General features: G+C 40.7%; 1 protein-coding gene across 4 annotated transcripts in view; it reads left to right on the top strand.

Moving 5' to 3' along the window:
• The window catches only part of LOC144704071 (Tetratricopeptide repeat (TPR)-like superfamily protein), a 78,602-nt gene extending 62,537 nt beyond the window's left edge, over positions 1-16,065 (top strand). For 3 of the 4 annotated variants that reach the window (XM_078576300.1, XM_078576301.1, XM_078576299.1), the window contains 4 exons: positions 4,383-4,496; positions 11,090-11,206; positions 15,500-15,556; positions 15,825-16,065. In XM_078576300.1, the coding sequence (XP_078432426.1) occupies positions 4,383-4,496; positions 11,090-11,206; positions 15,500-15,556; positions 15,825-15,884 (348 nt within the window). In that variant the 3' untranslated portion in view covers positions 15,885-16,065. The remainder of the gene's footprint in view (positions 1-4,382; positions 4,497-11,089; positions 11,207-15,499; positions 15,557-15,824) is intronic. The other variant, XM_078576302.1, reaches the window with a different exon arrangement.
• The last annotated feature ends 4,300 nt before the right edge of the window (positions 16,066-20,365 follow it).

Here is a 20,365-nt window from a genome sequence, read left to right as displayed (position 1 = left end):
CTGACTGATGCGCCACAACTACCCTCAACACAGTGATAGAACCTGCACAAGTGACACAAGTGATAGACTCGCAATGTTGGAAGATTCTTCCATTTATTGTTGTATGGCGGAGAATCTGCACTTTGATTCAGGGACTTATAACAGTCTGTTGGCGTACATCTTAATTTGGCTTGAGCAAGCTGTTTCTCTGCCTCTAGAAAGTGCTTAGAATGATTTGGAAGCCTGGGTACAACTAGTCATTAATTGACACATTATATTTGACCAGAGAGAATAGAAACATTGATTGGTGGTATGTCACCTTTTGTATATTCTTTTCACCTTATGATGCTGAAATATCCACATTAACCACAGGCTCTTTGTTGTTTTCAATTGAAAATTCCACTATAATATTACCCAAAAGTTTTGAGGAAAACAGAATATTTTTCTGCATCAAATTTATTTTCATGGAATTGCGTCTCGCAAAATCAGACTCCTGTTATGGTAAGATGCAACAATACGATTCAAGTAGGGATGGTCGTTTGGTGCGACCGGTGCGATTTTAGGCCGACGTGTGGTTCGGTTCGAATTTCCGGACCGCATATCGGACAGCGTTATATTAAATCGCACCGCACATCGGCCAAGGTCCTGTGCAGTGGGATTGTGCTGTTTTGGGCCGGTTTTTTTCTCTGTTTTTGATAAAGAGATTAAGGGTCTGCGAGCTGCGGCGATGATCACGCGGTGATCAGGAGGAACTACGCGAGAGCGAAGAAAATAGACGAGGCGATCTACACCTTCAACCTGATGGACAAGCACGGAGTGGCGCCAAACCTGGAGGCAGTCAATGGCCTACTCATGCGCTGTGCAAGTCCAAGAATGTGAGAAGAGCACAGCAGCTGTTCCATGAAATGTCACATCGGTTCGCCCCCGACTCGAAGACGTTTAGCATACTGATCGAAGGGTCGGGGAAGGAGCCCAATCTGCCAAAGGCAAGGGATGATCGAAGAGGAGTGCGAGCCAGACGAGGTCACGTATGGGATCATGATCGAGGAGGAGTACTGGCCAAGGCTGGGAGAGTGGAAGAAGCTGTGGGAATTGTGAAGGAGATGGAGTCCAGAGCATGTCCCTCTTCTTCCTTCATTTGTCCGATTTTTTGCGATGTGCGGTTTGAGCATGCCCTTTTGTGCGATCAAAAAATTTGCACACCGGCCGGAAAAATCGGACCGGACTGCACGACCTTCTCTAGGTTCAAGTTATGTGTGGACTGAAAATGAGGTTAAGGATCACATTACTCTTCCATCTAAAAATATTCTTCAATGATGAATGGGAAAATATTTTTCAGAGACTTGAGCACATCTTCTCAAATCTTGTCTCTTGTCAGCAACACTTGAGAGAACTTAGAACTTCAATGTTGGGTATATTACAGAAGACAATCTCTTTCCAGAGCAGCACATGATGTGGTTTACTTCCAAGTAGCCTGGATTCTTCAAAATTATCTGGAAAGGAGAGCATTGGGAGGCGATGAAGGTGATTTCTCAGTATATGATTGCATTGATATTGAGAGGTTAATATTTCTCAGCATATGAAATATTTTTGAAGGCAAATCAACAAGTTTTCCATTGCAAGGAACTCGAGAAAGATATTTCAGCACAATACACACTCATCCTCACCTTATTTTATCAAATTTACAGAACAAAGTCAATGTTGAGCCTGTTGCAGACGAGCGTCTGTATTTATCAGCTCCGACACCCACTGAAAATTGGACAAGGCTACCGAGGAAAAGGATGATTCTCTTGACTGATGAAGAAGTTCATTTTAGAAAGGAGAATGGATTGTGTAACCATTGCAATGATCATTGTGTACGGGGCGGAATAGCCAACGAGAGCTAAATATTTCTCTTGTGCAGGAAGATGTTAGAACACCGGAATTGATTGCAATACAAATCAGGATACTCGATTGAAGTCCTCAAACACGAGGTTTGAACTCAGAGTGAATAGAAGCAATCACGCTCTAAGATTCAAGCTTGTGAATTGAGATAGAGGTTTGGCAAGTCAGGTACAAGAAGAAGTCGCGGTAGGGATAGTCGGGTCGTCGGTTGTCTGGATCTGGCGTCCGCTTCAGCTCTGGGAGGATCTCCATGGAGAGTCAAGAACACATCAGATCTACTCGATGCCCTCTTCCTTCCCACCTTCCGCTTATTTATAGAATCTTGAACAGCTCCCGCCCGTGTATTTTCAAATGTTCGCATGTGTGGATCCTTCCGCATGTGGGGCCACTTCAGCTCTTCTCTTCTTCGACTGGTACGTCTTTAGGGGAACTTTATCAGAAGCTACAAAGGAAGACTTGGCAGAAAACGAGGACATCATGATAACTGATGAAAATCCAATATTGAGAGGCACTTTATGTGAAGTGTACATTATCAATCATTCTAATTGATTGAACTGAATTCCAAGAATTTCCATAAATAGTAGTCTCCTAGGATAGAAGAATTCAAGGTGTGGAGATAATAGCAGCTGAAAAAGAGGGACAGAAGATTTATAGAAGAGACAGCAAAAACTCATCAGATCAGTCTAGTCTCCCAAATGGATCTCTTGCCTGGTCACGGCATTAGCTGACTCCAAAAGACCATGTATTCTCTCATCATTTCCCCTTCTTTATAAGCAGATACTCCGGCCTTTGGCCCCTCTTTTTCTCACACACTATTTGAGTTATGATGTGAATGTCTAACATGCTTCCTCCTTAGGTATTCTCAAGGAAGTTATGTATCCGATACTGAGTCTGCCATGAAAATATAAGAGGACTGAACATCCTCTATCAACGTGACGGGTGCATGGTCAACCAAATAAAGATGATCTTTAAATAAAGGGACAGGAGGACTTGAAGGGCATCGACGCTTTCTTGCAATTAGTTTTCAAAGAAATTAGCTGGAGAGCAGGAGATTACTGATTCCAGTAAGCCTAGTTCAAACATCTTTTTCAACTTTCTGGTTCGTCCTCATTCTCGTTCCCACAATTGTACTTCTCTCTTTATCCCTTGTGCAGAACTCTACGTTCTTGGATATATTGGAAGCTTGGTCTCTACTCCAATCAACGGTGTGAAATTATGAGGGGTAACCCCTAAAATCCAATGATGTGAAATTCTCCAACTTCAATCAGTAAATCTACAATCTGAATTACCAGTTCTGACAGAAGGTTGGTAACAAGAGGGATTTATATAGACTGAGAGAAAGAGAATACCACCTGGCCTAAGAGTCGCTGTACTGCTCCAATTCCTCCTATTTGATGGATCCAAGAATTTTGAGTTAAGGGACATGGTTTGCCTTAGGTTTGGAGGAAAGAGTTCAGAGAAGGAATAAGATAAGAGTCAACTATGGTTTGCCATACCCTCCAAGTCATCCGGCATCCCCCATTTGTTCTCATTTTCAATTTGTCTGGGAGCACAGCTTATTGACAGGGAAATACTTAACATGATTATTTGCTGTAATATATGAAAATTCATGCTTCTCTGTTAAGGAAAGAGACTCCAAGGGAATGTATTGACTTATTACGGAGCAGGCTACTGTTAAAACCCGAATTCACTGATTGAAGATTGTCGATAACAACACTGATGCTCACAAGTAATCTTCCGAGAGAGAGAGAGAGAAGAGGGAAACGGTGTGGAGTGAGGAAGAGAGGGAGAGAGAGAGAGGTAGCTGGCGGAGTGGACGACGCCGGGATGGAACGATCCTTGCTCCTCGCGTGCAGAGACGATCAACTGCGAGAGGAACAATGAGATGGAGTTGAGGAAGAGGGGATGTGCGGTAGCACTCACCTGTGAACCAAAATTCCTCCATCCCGTGTCGTGGGCGCCCTAAGAGCTGCTGTGGCCTGGCCTGCCGTGGGCCAGGCCTTTGGCCTCGTGTTTGGGCTGATGCCGTCTTTCGTAGATGCGCTTTAAGATTGCATCAGCTACAGACCAAAGGTGCTGATATCTTGGAACTATCAATAAACCCCAACAGCGATGCCTCTCCAGAGAGTCATATTTTTGCTCTTATCAAAAGATTCTCTTGTTCTCTCTTTTTCATATCTTCTTTGCTTTTATGTCTTTGGACTGGAAAAATATTATTTTATAGTTTGTTTCTATATAGACTTAATAAAATATTTTGCATTTCAATTTATTAGCATTCATAATTTCAGTCGTCTTTGCAGTTTCATTTATTTCATTCTCATTCTTTCCCTCTTGTCTTTGCCCCTTTGATTTTACTGAAGGTTGCAACTAATTTTACAGAATAGATTAAGACCTGTGAAGCTTGCCTGCATTTCCTAGTATTTGGAATCATTTTATTAAAAAATGAAAGATCTTTAATTTCCTTTGTTTGTCTTACTCTCGAGTTTAAATTTCCATAAATTTATGCAAATATCGTGCAGGCTGTGCAAGCTCTTTTGTCTGCTCGCGAGATACTGAAGTCTGGATCAGGTGACTCTTCAGTTTTAAGTGGTATGAGCAAGGAGAAAGATCTGGATATTATTGATCCAATTCAAGTGAGTCATGATGACCATATTTCAATACCACTCTTTATTCAATCTGGGCCATGTGTCGGCCTTTCCATGCACAAGACATTTTTTATATGCCCATCGGTGACAATAATGTGTACTCTAATTTTTTACCTTTTCAATTCAATACTAGTAACTGATATCACCACTTCCCAGAATAATCTCAGGAGATTGTGGATCTTGATTTAGGAATGTAATATGAAAATCCATATCATAATGTAGCTTGATTCACGAACAGCAACAAGAATAGAAAATAGAGTTCAGAATGGTGGAAAGGTAAACGATTGTATTCGAGTCGAACAGCTTCCCACCAGCCATAGGCTCTCGCTGCTCCAGCCTCCGGTAGCTCAACCTCTGGTTCTTGACAAATCTCTGTCTTATTCTTCGTGCGCGGTGAAGCTTTTAAAGCACATTCCCACATACGACCACACACGTAGCCATGACAGCCTTTCTTTGTCTTTTTCTCCTTCTTTGATCATTACGAGTGAAGAATGCATCAGTAACATACTCAAATTTCCATGCCATCTTCTGTAGTTTCTGTGTAAAATTTTTGCTTAAACGGTCCACAATGACTAGAATAGTGTAGTAGCCATTTGAAGTAGGCAATCCTTCAATGAAATCCATCGACATATCCTCCCATATTTGAGTCGGAATTGGTAATGGTTGTGACAACCCAGCTGGAGAAAGGTTAGATGCTTTGTTCGGGCATTGAATCACATATCTTTTTATGGTTTTTCGCATTCCCTGCCAAAAACGTTGTTGGGAAATGTGCTTGAAGGTGCAAAGATATCAACCATGCCCTTCTAATTGGGAATCATGAAATTCCCTCAGGGGACTACTGGAATTATAGAGGAGTTGGTAGTGAGGACAATCTTGCCTTTATAACATAATAAGCCTTGGTTCATGGAGTACTTTCGGTAGGAACTAGGCTACATTTTTAAAGTAGTTTTAATATTGTTCAACTTGGTATCATTCCTTATTTCTTCATCGATCTTGGGCTTGCCCATCTAATGAAGTACTATAATTGACGCACAAGTCTCTTTGTCAACCCCAATTGATCTTGACAAGGAATCAGCTACAATATTGTTTTTCCCTGCTTTATAACATTCTTCGAATATGAATCGCAAAAGCTTTGCTAAATACTAGTGATGGTGATAGATCCCAAGTCTTGTCTTCATCCAAGGCAGCCAATTCCTCATCCAGAGGAAGCCAACGCGGCAGCCAGTCTTCGGAATGGCAGTGGAATCAAGATGGGTGAGAAGGGTGCGGTAAGACGGGGAGAGGCGATGGGAGGAAAGATAATTGGCGAAAGGGTATAAGGGGTTGGAGGTGCATGATCGAGAGGCTTTCCAGAGGGCAATGGGAAGATCACTAGAAGATGGAGGGGAGTTTGGGGTACCAGTGGATGGTGTAGGTGGCAGTACAAAGGCAGTCAAGGGAGGAGGCGGGCAGCGATGGTATGTGGTCCCATCAAATTTCGATGGAGGAGCCGAGGTAGGAAGAGAAGATGGAGGAGTAGTCCAGAGAAGAGGAGAGGAGGGAGGTGTAAGTAGAACAAGAAAAGCAAGGGACTCATCATATGAATGAGAAGAGGAAAGCGAGGACGTTGAGCCAGAAAGATAAATGGGAGTGGACTCGTCAAAGGTGACATCTTTACTGAGAATGAAGCGATGAGTAGAAGGATGGTAGCATTTATAGCCCTCTTGATGAGAAGAGTGACCCACAAAGACACATTGGAGCGCCTTAGCATCAAGCTTGTCCCGATAAGGATGATGGCTGTTGATGTAGCAAGTGAACCGAAAAAAACATGGAATGAGATCAATTTTCAAGGAAGCCATGGGATAGGTCTGATGGTGAGCATCAATAAGGGAAAGGTGGGAGAGAACACGAGAGGGAAGGCGGTTAATGAGGTGGACTGCAATGAGAGAAGCTTCACCCGAGAAATATTTGGGCATGTTCATGTGAAGAAGAGAGAGAGTGGTATCAAAGATATGACGGAACTTGTGTTCCGCAAGACCATTCTGTTTAGGCGTGTAGGGACAGGATGTTTCATGAACAATGCCGTAAGAGGTGACGGTGGAAACAGTAGAGTTAACGTAATCACGGGCATTATCAGAGCAGAAGCATTTGAGAGACGTAGCGAGCTGAGCTTGGATGAGAGCATGGAATGAAATTATAGTTTGGGAAAGATCAGATTTATTCTTGAGGAGATAAGTCTATGTAACGCAGGTAAAATCATCCACAAATGTTGCTAACCATCGGACGCCTGAAGTACTAGGAACAGGAAGGGGGCCCCATAGATCACTGTGAATGAGGGAGAAAGGAGAAGATGAACGCGAAGAATGGTCGGAAGAAGGATATGTTGTCCACGTATGCTTAGCTAACCGACATGGTTCACAAACAAACCCGTCCACAGGATGTTGATGAAACAAACGAGGAAACATGACTTTCGAAGTAAAGAACGAAGGATGTCCCAAGCGAGGGTGAAGAAGCCAAAAAGGATCGGGCGATGCAGTGGCGAGAGCCATGCCGAGAGCAGGGACCAAAGGAGAGACAAATGGAGAGTAGTGAAGGATGTAGAGGCCACCTTGTTCCTCAACAAGTGTAGTCGTCTGCCCCGATACTTTATCACAATAGAAGCAAGAATGAGAGGTAAAAAATATGTCTTGACCAAAGTTTTGAACAAGGTGATGAAGGGATAAGAGATTGAGGGTGAGAAGAGGAACATGAAGATCATGGGTATGGGTAAGATTGGAGGACAGTTGGACACTCCCCACACCGGCCAGAAGACGGAGATCACCAGATGCAGTACTAACTTTATGAGACCAAGGAGAGGGAATGTAGGTGAGAAAACACTGGGAGAGAGGAATCATATGGGCGGTGGCACCGAAATCAACAATCCACTGCACATTGGAAGAGGAAAAAGGTTTACCTTGATGAACGAGGGAAGGAGAGTCCATCAATTTGGATTGAAGAAGCTAGCGCAGTTGTTCGATTTCATCACGTTGGACCTGGGCTCCCATTGAAGATGTGGCTTCAGCAGTTGGTGGAGATACCTCAGGAAGAGACGGTGTAGGAGTCATGGACTGCCCAGAGGGAATAGGAAGATGAGTCACCAAGTGGCTTTGATGAGCATTCTTCCGCTGTAGCTTGTAGCGCGTCTCCTTGGCATGACCTCGTTTCTTGCATTAGTTGCAGAAAAGAGAAGAGTTACCATGTACTGTAGGCACTGATTGCTGGACTGATGGGTTCATCTTTGGTGGCGTCACCTTAGGAGTAGACATATACGTTGGCACCACCCGAACAGATGTAGACCGTGAGCTCCCTAGCTGTTGAACAGCCATCGCCAAGACAAGTTTGGAATGGAATATACCGAGGCGCATTTATTCCATCTGAATGGCCACCAGGGCTTCCTTCAAGGTAAGAATTTTTTCTCGATGAAGTAGTTGGCCGCGTAAAGACTCGTACTCGGGATTCAGTCCCATGAGGAACTTGAACACCCAGAGCTGAAGAACATATCCACCGTCGACCGAATGAGGGTTAGGTGGCGTGTAGTGGTCCAACTCAGCCCAAAGAGACGAAAATTCCAGGTGATAGGCCCGAATAGAGCATGGACCCTGGACCAAGTTCGTGGAGCGAGTTACAAGGTCATAGATAATGGCCAAATTGTTTCACTTCGAGTGGGATTCTTGAGCCGCATCCATATCTCCTTGGCAGAATTTAGGGACAAGAATTCAGCAGCACAAGATGGACTGATACTGTCCAGCAGCCACTTGTGAACTACACCCTCAACATAGAGCCAGTGCTCATAGTGAGAGGCAGTAGGAGACGGCGGGTCCTCCACAAGATGCTTCATGAGCTTCCCTTTCAAGGTTATTTGAACATATTGCCGCCATTGAAGAAGATTCAAACCAGTAAATCGGAATTCAGATGGCATATGTGGCAGGGAGTAGTGCCAAGAGTTCAACTCAGATGAGTGAGGAGGCAGCCCCGGTGGCATAGTGGTAGCTGAAGTGGTGGAGTCGTTGGAAGCCATTCATTAAGGTGAATTGGCGCGAGGAAGGTCCGAAGTGAATGTCCCTCCGAAGTGAGCCAAAGCGAACGCCACCAGACGCGAGCCTGTAGAGAGCCTGACCTAACTCGAGATCGGACAGAAGTCAAGCCGACCGAGCAGGGAGGAATCGACGTGAGCAAGGCGGAGATAGGGCTGCGACGCCACAGGGTGAGCGAGCTGCGGCTTCGGCTGCGGCTTGCGACCTGTGACTTGCAAGGACAGAGGTTGCGACCCCGCAGGGTGAGCCAGCTGCGACTTCGGCTGCGGATTGCAACCTGTGGCTTGTGAGCACGGAGATAGGGTTGCAACCCCGCAGGGTGAGCGAGCTGCAGCTTCGGCTGCGGTTTGCGAGCTGTGGCTTGCGAGCTGCGGCTTGCGAGCAAGACAGAGCTGCGGCTTGCAACCTAGCAGGGTGAGCTTAGCTGAAGTTTGAAGGTGGTTGAGCTAGACGAGCTATGGCTCTAATACCATGAAGAAACCCAGAGAAGGATGGGTTTGAGAGAAGAACAGAAAAATTCTCCATAGGTTAGAGGTTCCATAACAGGGGTACAAATAGAGAGTAGGAGAGAGAGAGTAAATCAAAGAGAATAAAGCATTGAGAAAGACGTATTCAACACCTTTATAGTATAGTCGGTGGAGGCCATACTATAGACAAAAATGAATGATCCAAGCTGGAGCTGTAGCTGACACTCCTTGAGCTAATATCAAGGAAGAGATCCGCACGAAGAACAGCCAAGTAACGAAGAGAACAGCCAAGATGGTTGTCAGTGCTGTAGTTGATGCCAACAAACGCCGAAAAACCACTGAAGAATAGCCAAGGAATGAAAAGGACAGCCAAGATGACTGTCGGTAATGTCGTTGATGCCATGGAACAACGGGAGGTAGTTCCGTTGCCAAGATGATGGATTGAGCTTGTGGGTTCGTCACCCACTGTGGTCGCCAAACGACATGAGAAGATGAACGACTTCTCGTGAAAGCTTTCTCTTGATACCAGCGAGGAGATGTCTGGAGACTTCTCGTGAGAGCTTTCTCCAGTGGCTGAAGGAGAAGGCTAGCGAGAAGGCTGAAGCTGAATGAGAAGGCTGAGCAGGAAAGCTTTCTCGTGAAAGCTTGAACGAGAACGTTTGCCGGACGGCTGAGCTAAGTTGCTGAATGCTTGAGCGACTGAGTTAGGCTAGCGGTGGCTCTGATACCATGAAGAAGACCAGAGGGAAGAGAATAGGTCAAAGAAAGAATAATCTCCTAACCCAAATGTTCTGTTTGATGAGATACATATAGAGAATAAGAAGAAAGAGAGAGAGTGAAGTGAAAAAAAAGAGAACAATGGCCCATATAACTAGGCCCATTACATTAAAAATAAAGCCTATTCAACTTAAATAAACCACCCTTGCGCTGGTCCCTCCATATGTAATGACACCAGGTTTAACTTCAAAGAATCTGGAACTCTATTTACCTTAAAGAATCTTTCAACACAATTAAGCCATGTTTGGGGATGCATACCATTGAAATATGGTAAATCACCTTTGTAAAAATTTGACTTGTTCTCCACCATTGTGTCTTGATTCAAAGATACTCTGCCATATCTTTGGAATGAGGACCTCGATGGCCGTCATTTTGCTGTTGTGTTCCCTTCAATCTTCAGATTCATAGCCTTTAATTGTTGAAGAATTCCTGATAGAATTTCTGCCGTATCTGGTGATTCTGATATCGGCGCCTTGCCTTTTTCAATCAACTCCCCTGATGCCTCTGCATTATTTCGACTGTTTCATCTTTACTGCATCATCCTTCCCTTGGATCTTGCCTTTTCTTGAATGGCCTCTGCATTATTTCGACTGTTTCATCTTTACTGCATCATCCTTCCCTTGGATCTTGCTTTTTCCCTTGGATCGTAGGCTCTGATACCAGTTGATACCACCACTTCCCAGAATAATCTCAGGAGATTGTGGATCTCGATTTAGGAATGGAATATGAAACTCCATATCATAATGTAGCTTGATTCACGAACAGCAACAAGAATAGAAAATAGAGTTCAGAACGGTGGAAAGGTGAATGATTGTATTCGACTCGAACAGCTTCCCACCGGCCACAGGCTCTTGCTGCTCCAGCCTCCGGTTGCTCAACCACTGGTTCTTGACAAATCTCTGTCTTATTCTTCCTGCGCGGTGAGGCTTTTAAAGCACATTCCCACGTGTGACCCCGCACGTATCCATGGCAGCCTTTCTTTGTCTTTTTCTCCTTCTTTGATACTTACGAGTGAAGAATGTTTCGAGTTTTTTGTAACCATGTAAATCATCACGATTTATTTAAAAACAATTTAGATTGTACTATGTGAACTGTCAAACACCAACTCAGATCTCAGAGATCTATGAAATCTCTAGCCCACAGAATTTGTGAATTGATCAATAACATCATTTTTCCTCCTCTGAACATATTTGTAGAGAATTCGGCTTTTCTCGTGTTGAGAGAAATATGCTTGTTAACTTTTGTCATTTTTTCTGATGATGTTTGAAACAACCCCTTTTTCCAGGTTGATCTTCTCCTCGGAAAGGCCTACTCAGATTGGGGTCATGTCGGTGATGCTGTTGCTGTCTATGACCAACTTATCTCTACATATCCAAATGATTTCCGTGGATACCTTGCGAAGGTATACCATTTTTTCTCTACTATTATTAGGTCAATCTTATTAACAAACTATTATAATTTTCTCAAAAAAGTTAACCTGGATTATGGATTTGATATTAATACTTGTAAAGACAGATTTTTGACATTGACATTCATATTTTTCTTAGAATCATTTGAAACTATCTTCAAGCTGAAAAAAGTATTTGGAGGTTGAGGTTCATGCAATCTTTCAGTTAGTCTTGTTGACTGCTGTTTATTCTACTTTGGTGTTATTTGTACCACTATGCCCCAAGTTTTGGTCATGTCTGATGTTTGCCATCCAAAAAATTTGATGCAGCCTTTTTAGGGCATCTCTTCTTCAATCTAATCCTTAGAATGGTCAACGTATCAAAACACACATTGATTCTTCTAATGTCTCAAAAATCCAATGAGAAGGGAAGTAGGCTGATGAAAGAGAAGGATAAATATTCACAGGGTTTTGGAAGAAGGGGAATGAGTAGGGAGCAGTGACAGCTCGGAATTGTGTGTTGGGGTGGGGTGGGGTGGGGTGGGGTGGGGGGGGGGTTGCACTTCCACTCCACAGAGAGAGATATGCTCTTGGTCAGGCAGGGAAAATCACGTCTGTAAATCTTGCCTTCCCCCAGAGAGTAAGTGCTTAAGATGTCCCCTAGTCAACAGTGGGGACCTGTTAGATGGCCGGGTCCCATTTATGGGCTGTGTAAGATCTATGAATGCTGCCTTTTATTCATTGAACCTTTCGTCAAACCACATGTCCTAGGAGTAGAAATGTTTGTATCGAAGTGCTATATTTACTGGAATCCTTGTTGGATATTTTTGTGACATTTCTTGAAGCGCGGACTAGAAAATCTTTCATGAGTTGAGTAGCTCTTCCTGCAACCCAATGTTGTCTTCCTTGATTGTCTCCAGATGAGTCTCCTAATGACTCCTAGCTGTCATGCAAATGTTATATCAGTATTTTGAAATAATGAACAAACCTGGCTTGGAGAGACAGACTGTTAATTCAGCAGCCTCCAGACCGGGAGGTTCTACTGCCTGCCATTCCCCTCTCTCATATTAACTTCCTCTTCTGAGCCCAGAACACTCGCATGCTTGTTCAGGGATCACAACTGTCAGACATTAGGTTTACTGGTAATTTTTACTAAGGATTACCTCTCAATATCTAAGGGTAGGGAACCCCTTCATGGTAACCTGTTGTGGTGTTTTCCTCTTCCATCATCTCAGCTCTCATGCCCAATTGATTTCTTCTACCCTCTGATTCTCTTGCCTCTTGTGTTCGCTATGTATCGACCCAGTGGATTTTTACATTTACGATAGGTGTGCAAGGCCTAATAATGCTCTTGCAAACATACAGTGTCAGCCAAGGAGTGTATCCTGTCCCTTCGTTTGGTCCTTTGTCTTGTACCTTGTATCATATATACTTGTGTACTTGCCCTTGTGAAGTTCCCTTTCAAGGGTCCTTTTAATAGGCCCAGTAAGGACAACTCAATAAGGGTGGCCAGTATTGTAACTGTATATATTTTAGCAGGAACCATTTATGGTAATGAAGGAGTTCAATTATTTTTGTCGTCTACCTAATCAGCATGCAGTTTTCTGGAGGTACCTACTGAGAACGGCTTGAAACACCAGTTTCTGACAGGTGTAAGCAATGTTAAGCTTAAGATTGCGCCCTCATGCAGTGCTGACACTATAAATACAGGTTAATGACACATTATTTTTTGGAGCATGGGGACATTGGAGTAGGCAATAGGAGTGCAGATAAAACTGCGCGGGGATCAATAAGCACCAGAAAGGGGCAAGGGTTGGAATAATGTACAAATCTGCCACTGTGTTCAGAATTTTTAACTTTGTATGTGAGAAGCATCAGTCATATAGCTTATTGGTGAATGAATCCAGCAGCTTCAGAATTTCAAGCTATGAGATCAAAAAACTCTGGCCTCCTAAGGTGTTGATTCCTTGATAACAAGGACCTTTCAGGATAGAACTCTTCTTTTGTGCCAAAGTACCAACCCATCAATATGAATAGTTTATGATCGTAGTTGGAGTTGAACAAATAAGAAAGCACCAAGGTCACTGCCGATATCTCATGGAGAGGATAATTGAAGTCAATGAGGCGAAGGAAGAAATTGGGAAAATCAGCAGTATAGGGGAAAAAAGAGATGAAGAAAGGAGAGGATGTCGTAGCCAGTGGTGCCACCCAGATCAAACAATCTATTTTGATGCAATGAGAGAAACAAGGCCGTATAAGATGATCTGGGCCTCGCTAACTTGGCCCGTTTGGATCTTGGGCCAGTGATACTCGCCAATAGTATCAAGAATGAATTCAATTAAAGTGGATATCGTAATCCAAATTTAGTCTAGGATTGACAATGTTGCTTTAAATAAGGGATTGGGAGAGATCTCGACGGCTCCTCCTCTCCAGGTGAAGCTCCTTCTCAATCTTAGGTGATTCCTCCACTCTGGCAAACTCGTCCCTCCAGATCAGCAAGCGAGGTCTCTCTCCTCCTGCTCCAGCGTTCTCAACCTCTAACTGCCAAGTCGTGATTTCAAGAAAATGAATCACGCTCATACCTGGATTGGTCGCCATTATTTATAGGGATGAGTCACCATCCCTCCTGTCTTGGTCAACTCAAGTGGTCAGCAGCCCGTCATACTAGGATCCTAGGGGGTAGTTTCGTCATGTTAGCCCACAGGGCCATTTCAGTCATTTAGCTATCATTGTATTTCCTTTAAGTAGGGATGCCCTCCCTTCAGGAGGGCAGCCAAGAAGAAGAATGAAGTAATGTTCTTGTCTCCCCTCTTCACGTCTAGGTCTGGCCTCCCTCTCTCCCTCAACGATCCCGGCCCTCGTAACTCTCTACCTCACCGCGTCTTCAGGTGGCTCGTTCCTGATCGATCCCTGGCCCATCCATTCGACCCTTCCTCGGATCATTCCCGTTTCTCCTCTCTACCCTGGTAACTTCTACCTCACCTCGTCCTCTACCCTCCTTCCGATACGAGCCTAGATCCAGGTTCGTATCAGAATCATGCTCAAACCTAGATTGGTTGCCATTATTTATGGGGACGAGTCACTGCCCCACCTGTGTTGGTCAACCCAACTGGTCAACAGCCTGTTGACCAGATCTGTGTTTCCTCCTTTGGTACTTCTTTGAATAACATCTATCAGCCAGCAAAAAATTCTTCACTTCAACAATGCATTTTGTCAACCAGCTTGTTTGCTCGCTCGAAATATGGAAATTATATTTAGAGGATTGCAGCTGTTTCCCATATAATCTCAAATTCAGGTAAGCCCGTTCTATGCGATAAGAATTAGCTAGCCTAATGGGCATAGTTTGAGGACCCAAATAACATTACCAGGTATACATAGTGGCATTGGTGGGTGTAGAAAGCCATTTGAGGCATATAATCCTCACTCATGTAGACCCATTTTTAGCCTGACTTAACATTTAACTTTGAGAAACCATCTCATCGTAGAGTTCATTGATCATCTTGATGTGGAAATAGTTTTGCTTGATGATATTTCCCAAAGTATTGTGGTAGATGCAGAAACATCAGAGGTTGTCCTCAATTCAGAGATCGGACTCAGACATGAGCTGCTGGAAGTTCATTTGGTTCCAGCCTTCAGCTGCTCCTAGATGAGCTTAATGACGAGTCCTGAAGATGAGAATTTAGGAAATTTTGCTATTTTTTAAGCTCTGATGCATACAGCAGTGTGATGGCTAATAGTAAAAAAACCAGGTGTGTTCCAGCTTGATGACCTAGAGATATTTGTGTTCCCAGGATGAAAAAAGCTCCTCCTGTGCATCTATTGTTAGTGTTAATCCCAAATGTGAAACACTGTAATCTAGTCCAAAGGCCAGTTCATACACATTGGCCTTTGGCCCTGGTATCATACTGGTGATCTAACTTAGATGGCTAGTGGCAAGATCCTTGTGAATGGGCATTATAAATTACCCCTTCAGAAACATAAAAAAACTTGTAGTTTTTGTTCAGCTATTCAATTGGGGACAGCCATTAAATTCCCAAAATAGTTTCAGTGACCATCCTGTCCAGTATTATAGCCCTGAATGGTCAATTGCAGTCTCTAGCACTATTGATCACAATCGAACCATCTCAAATATGGCATCACTTTAGATATGAGTGGTGTCATTAGATTTAGACATTTCTTTTGGTGGGCATGTATGTTTCTGATTCCTGTATGGTTGTCCTCTCATTCTCTCACTTATTCAACTGAACTGACTGTACACATCAGTTCCTTTTAAAATATATCTAACGGCTTTAAACTTTCCTTACGCAGGGAATAATTCTAAAACAGAATGGAAATTCTGGTGATGCTGAAAGGATGTTCATTCAAGTAAGTTTCTTTCTGTTACTTGATAGTTTTAGGTACTAATTATAGATATCACTTGTATAACTCGAATAACAGTCATGGGAAAGCCACTATTTTTTAGATCCAGTATTTGTTTTTCACCTAAAAAGGTATTAAGTAAACACAAACACTTTCAAGATCAACGAGACCAAAACTTACATGTACTACATATTTATTTTAAAACTTGAGTATATCTCTATTAGATATGTTTAAAAAAATGAATCAATGAATCATTTCATGCTCCTTTATGCAGGCAAGATTCTTTGCTCCAGATAATATCAAGTCATTCGTAGATGGATACTCAAGAAGATGATGACCCCTCTATTCCTTGTGATATCTCTTCAAAATCAGCTGGTCCAATATTGTTACCTACCTCTGGTTCTTGGTATTGAAAGTTGTCTTTTGTGCATTAAAGATTCTTCCCCTGATGTTTTAGAACTCCCGATTCACTCATGTATTTATGATTCAATTAATGGATTTATTTATATTTTTTCTGATTTTGTTCATGGTGAGGGGAAGAATCACTGATGTTGTCCAATTTATGTAGAGTTCAATAGTGGGATAGTATATGAACTTGATACTTTCAAAATGTTGGGTTGGGGCTGCTAAAATGATTATTATATTCAATTAATATACATGTAAATTAAGGAAACAAGCAGGGAAATTTTAAAAACAATTATAATATCAAGCTACTCTTTCCATTGGTTGAGGGGTTTTACTGCTTGCACATGATTTATATTTAATGTGACAATAGCCTATAATGATGTCCAAAATAATCCTCAAGTTCAGAGTATGAGATGTTGTAAAACTAGAAACCATGTAATTTCATAGGCAATTAGGGTTGTTTAGTCCCAAATGTCTGGAATGACTATGAAAATTAATGAGAAGTTAGAAGAATACATAACATACTCCCACCTAAGTGTATTTTCAGTAGGAAGATTCATTCTTCCAGTGAGAAACATCACTTCCAGCATCATTTCATCTAGATAACCCTAACCTAATGCCTACTCTTAGTTTAACCTAAAACATGGTTAATACTCTGTAGACTTTGGGGATAAATGGCCTTAGACAAGTGGTGAATGCAACAACCAACTTACTTTGTGGATAATTATGTGAAGATATTTATTCTTGATTGGGAGTCAGTTTAAAAACTAAACATGAGATTTAGAGATTTGAAATGGTGGCCCTTAATCCTATAGCTTTAGTTATCTGGACTTCCCTTCATTCAACTAACCTAAAAGTTAATAGTTATACTCCCATGCTATCCTGAAATCAAGGAAGTTCCGATAATGGTAAAAGTAAGTGTGGGATTCTTAAGCGAACGTCAAAATGATAAATCTATCAAATGTCAAATGTTGAAAAAAATCTTATCATCCATACTGACACAAGATATATATCACATTCTGAAAGCACATGGAAATCAAAGAAAATTATAGATGTCTTATAGTCATATTATATGAGGTGATAAAGGCATGATTATTTAGTATATAAGTAGGTAAATCTAAGAATGGTATCATTTTTATTGTGAAAAAGTAAATGATAAGATCATCCATTGAGATCTTGATAAAGATGTTTAAAGTGATCATAATTAGAAGGATCTATGTTTTATTAATTTCTAGTATTAGTCTTTCTACATAAACATGAACAATTTGAAAAAGAGTATGGAAATAAAATGGGAAATATATCATTAAGAGGAAGGTATCATGGTCGAGTTGATAGTCATGTCATTTAATATATTAATTAATGCATATTTATAATTATTTACTTAAATATCATATATATTTATGTGTTATCATAAACTATATCAATGTTTGAGTATATTGATTGTGTCTCTAAAGATTTTTATTCACTTTTATTTTCAAGGAAATATAATTATTTAATAAGAGTCCTTCCATATTTTGTAATTAATTTTTTAGATATTATATTTAAAATATATTAAACTGAAGTAAGGACATGAGTAGAGGGATTGAAAATATTTTGCAATATGGTTAAAACATAAGGTGAAAGGCTGTAACCTGAAACAGTGATAAGACACCAGCTGAACCATACCTAGATGTGAATGGAGAATTAATAGATTAAAAACTACTGCTGAAAATGAAATGCTGGAAAATGGCACTAGGATACGCCACCTAAAATGGATGATCAACATACAAAAGTGGACACTCAGGACCACATATCAACACGGAAGTGAACATGGATCACCTAAGGTTTTTCAAACTAATTTACTATTACATCTTTTTAATGTATTCTGGATGCTATTAGATAATCATGGTCTACTACTAGAAGGTTCATCTAGCACCTTACTTCACTACAGTAGCTCATCATGAAACGATGAAGAAGGTTTTTCTATGTGATCATCATGAAAAACGTTTTTATGTTATCGAATAACTGGTGTGTCTCAGAAATAGTAACCATAAATTTACTATTCACTCCCTGATATTTCATCCATTTTCCACTTACAACATACCTAGGGGTACTGAGGCAGTGAAATTCATTCTCAACCCTCTCATCCCTTCCATATGTTGCTCAGAAATGTTCACCCCGAATCTATGTTTCCAGTATTACTCCATGTGTTACCCTTAATGATAAATATCTCACTCCAATTCTCCCAGAACACCTATATCTATCCAATGTCGTACGATGACTCTAAGCTTCTATAAGGTACAAGGCAAGAAAGTTTTTTGAATATTATTATCTAGGTCTTCTTGTATTACTACAATATTTTGATAAAACTCAAATTTCAAGTTTTTTGTGGCCAAGTTACTGTATTTGTTTCTTGTATTATTATATACAAAATTGATTTAGCAGAATAATTTGAATGTCTCCAATCATACTTGACGGGGATAAAGGAGGAAAGAAATAATCAATAATACAAAATTTTGCAACTTTACAATGTGATATTTAATAATCCAAAATTTTACAACTTTAGAATGTGTGCTTTTGAGGGTATTTCTATTTTCTCTCCATCATCTTATCTATAAATGAACCCCCTCGGTAATGCGAAGAGGTCACCCTTGTATTTTTTCTATCTAATTTTAACGGAGTTTTTAGCTAATTAAAAATCATTTTTGGTTACATTATTGACTTTCAATATTGAAGGACTAAAGGCATCATGATTTGATCCAAAATTTTGAAGAAAAAGAACCACGTCACCTTTTTGCACGTGACAACGAGGTTAGTGTGATCTTATATCTTTTTTTAGCATCATTTCTTTTGCTTTTTTTTTAGGTTATATTATTGGAGGACAGAATAGGTTATCCTTTTTCCATACACAACCATTAACTCTGTGACTCGCTATTGTGTATCTGCCATCCATTTTTGTCGTAACCATTGGCATATCCTCATCCCTCACTCCACTGTACCAATTTTTTACTTGATCTACCAATATTGTTTTCACAACCAGCCATAGTGTTTCATAGACCCAGTCTATTCCATGCACACATGCTTATATACCCGTCACCTAGTGCTACCAACGACCGGCAAATGCATTTTAATTTGAATAAATCATTATTATTACCATAAAATTCCATGTATACAAAAGTTTATTCCACAAAATTTCTAGATATTAGGTGAAAACTAATTTAACACCTCATTAGGATTATTTTTAATTTACTTTAACCAGTTTTCTGATATTAAAAGGTTCTAATGTATAAAAATAAATATATATTATCCTTCAAAGGTTCTATATTAGGTAAACATATATAAATTTAATTTTACATATAAAAAGAAATTTTATTTTTCATTTCTTACTTCTATCGACCTAACTTACTTTTTGCTCTTAAGAAAAATTAAAGGTATTTTTAAGGAATAAAACGCTTTAAATGATCAATGTGGTATATGGCTTAGCAATAATATATGACAAGTACTTAGAAACAAGAAGAATATGTGTACCTAAAGTGGAAGTATGAGTGGCTGAAGAAACTCCACAAGACTTGACCATCTTAGCCAGTTTGACTATTGGAGCACCAAGGAACCTGGGCATGGAATTATAAGAGATAGGTTTAGATATGTACATACGGACCATTTAGATGTAATCCCACTAATTGATCCTACCAATATCATTGAAGTGTGTAAAAGTTGGTGGCGCCAAGTGGGGAGAGGAATATTTATTTAAATGAAGGCATGAAACTTGTTGATGTGGTTTTGAAGAGAGATATGTCTCTGTTTTCATGATAACAAACACTCAGATAAATTAATGGTTGGATTTTATGTGGCATGTAGTATCTCCAATGTGCTCATTTTCTAGGTTAATAAGCATCTATGCCACTCAGCATAATTAGATGCAATGAAAATAAACAGCATTGACATTAAGTGTAGAAAATGTCTGTGGCCCTTGAAGAAGATCTATAGGATGGAAGCCCATGGCCCATTATCAAGTATACCGGAGGTGTAGGAAACCTATAAAAGATGAGTAGTGAAGGTAGTTGAGGGGGTGTGCATATCAGATTTAAAGATTGATGTATAAGCATAAATCTTCAATTAGGAATTTTGATGAATTTAATACATGGTCAAGAGTCAATATTAAGGTGTAGGTTAAGGATAATAAAAGTATATAGTTTTATTGCAATGCATAAGGTGAGTGTAAATTGTATTTTTTAATATATTCTTTTTACAAGAACAAAATTTTATTTCCTAGTTTACCCTCAACAATAAGTAAAAGCTACGATAAGTGTTACAAGGGCATTTTTGTAAAAAAAGGTAAACACTAGTGATATAGAAATGACGAAACGTGTGTGGAGGCCAGGGTTTTTTCTTTACATGCGAACAAGCAATCTTGAAGTGCATTGGCAAGCT

Source organism: Wolffia australiana, chromosome 6, assembly GCF_029677425.1.
Source record: "Wolffia australiana isolate 7733 chromosome 6, ASM2967742v1".
In the NCBI taxonomy this organism is placed as follows: Eukaryota; Viridiplantae; Streptophyta; class Magnoliopsida; order Alismatales; family Araceae; genus Wolffia; species Wolffia australiana.
This window is presented reverse-complemented; position numbering and strand designations above follow the sequence as displayed.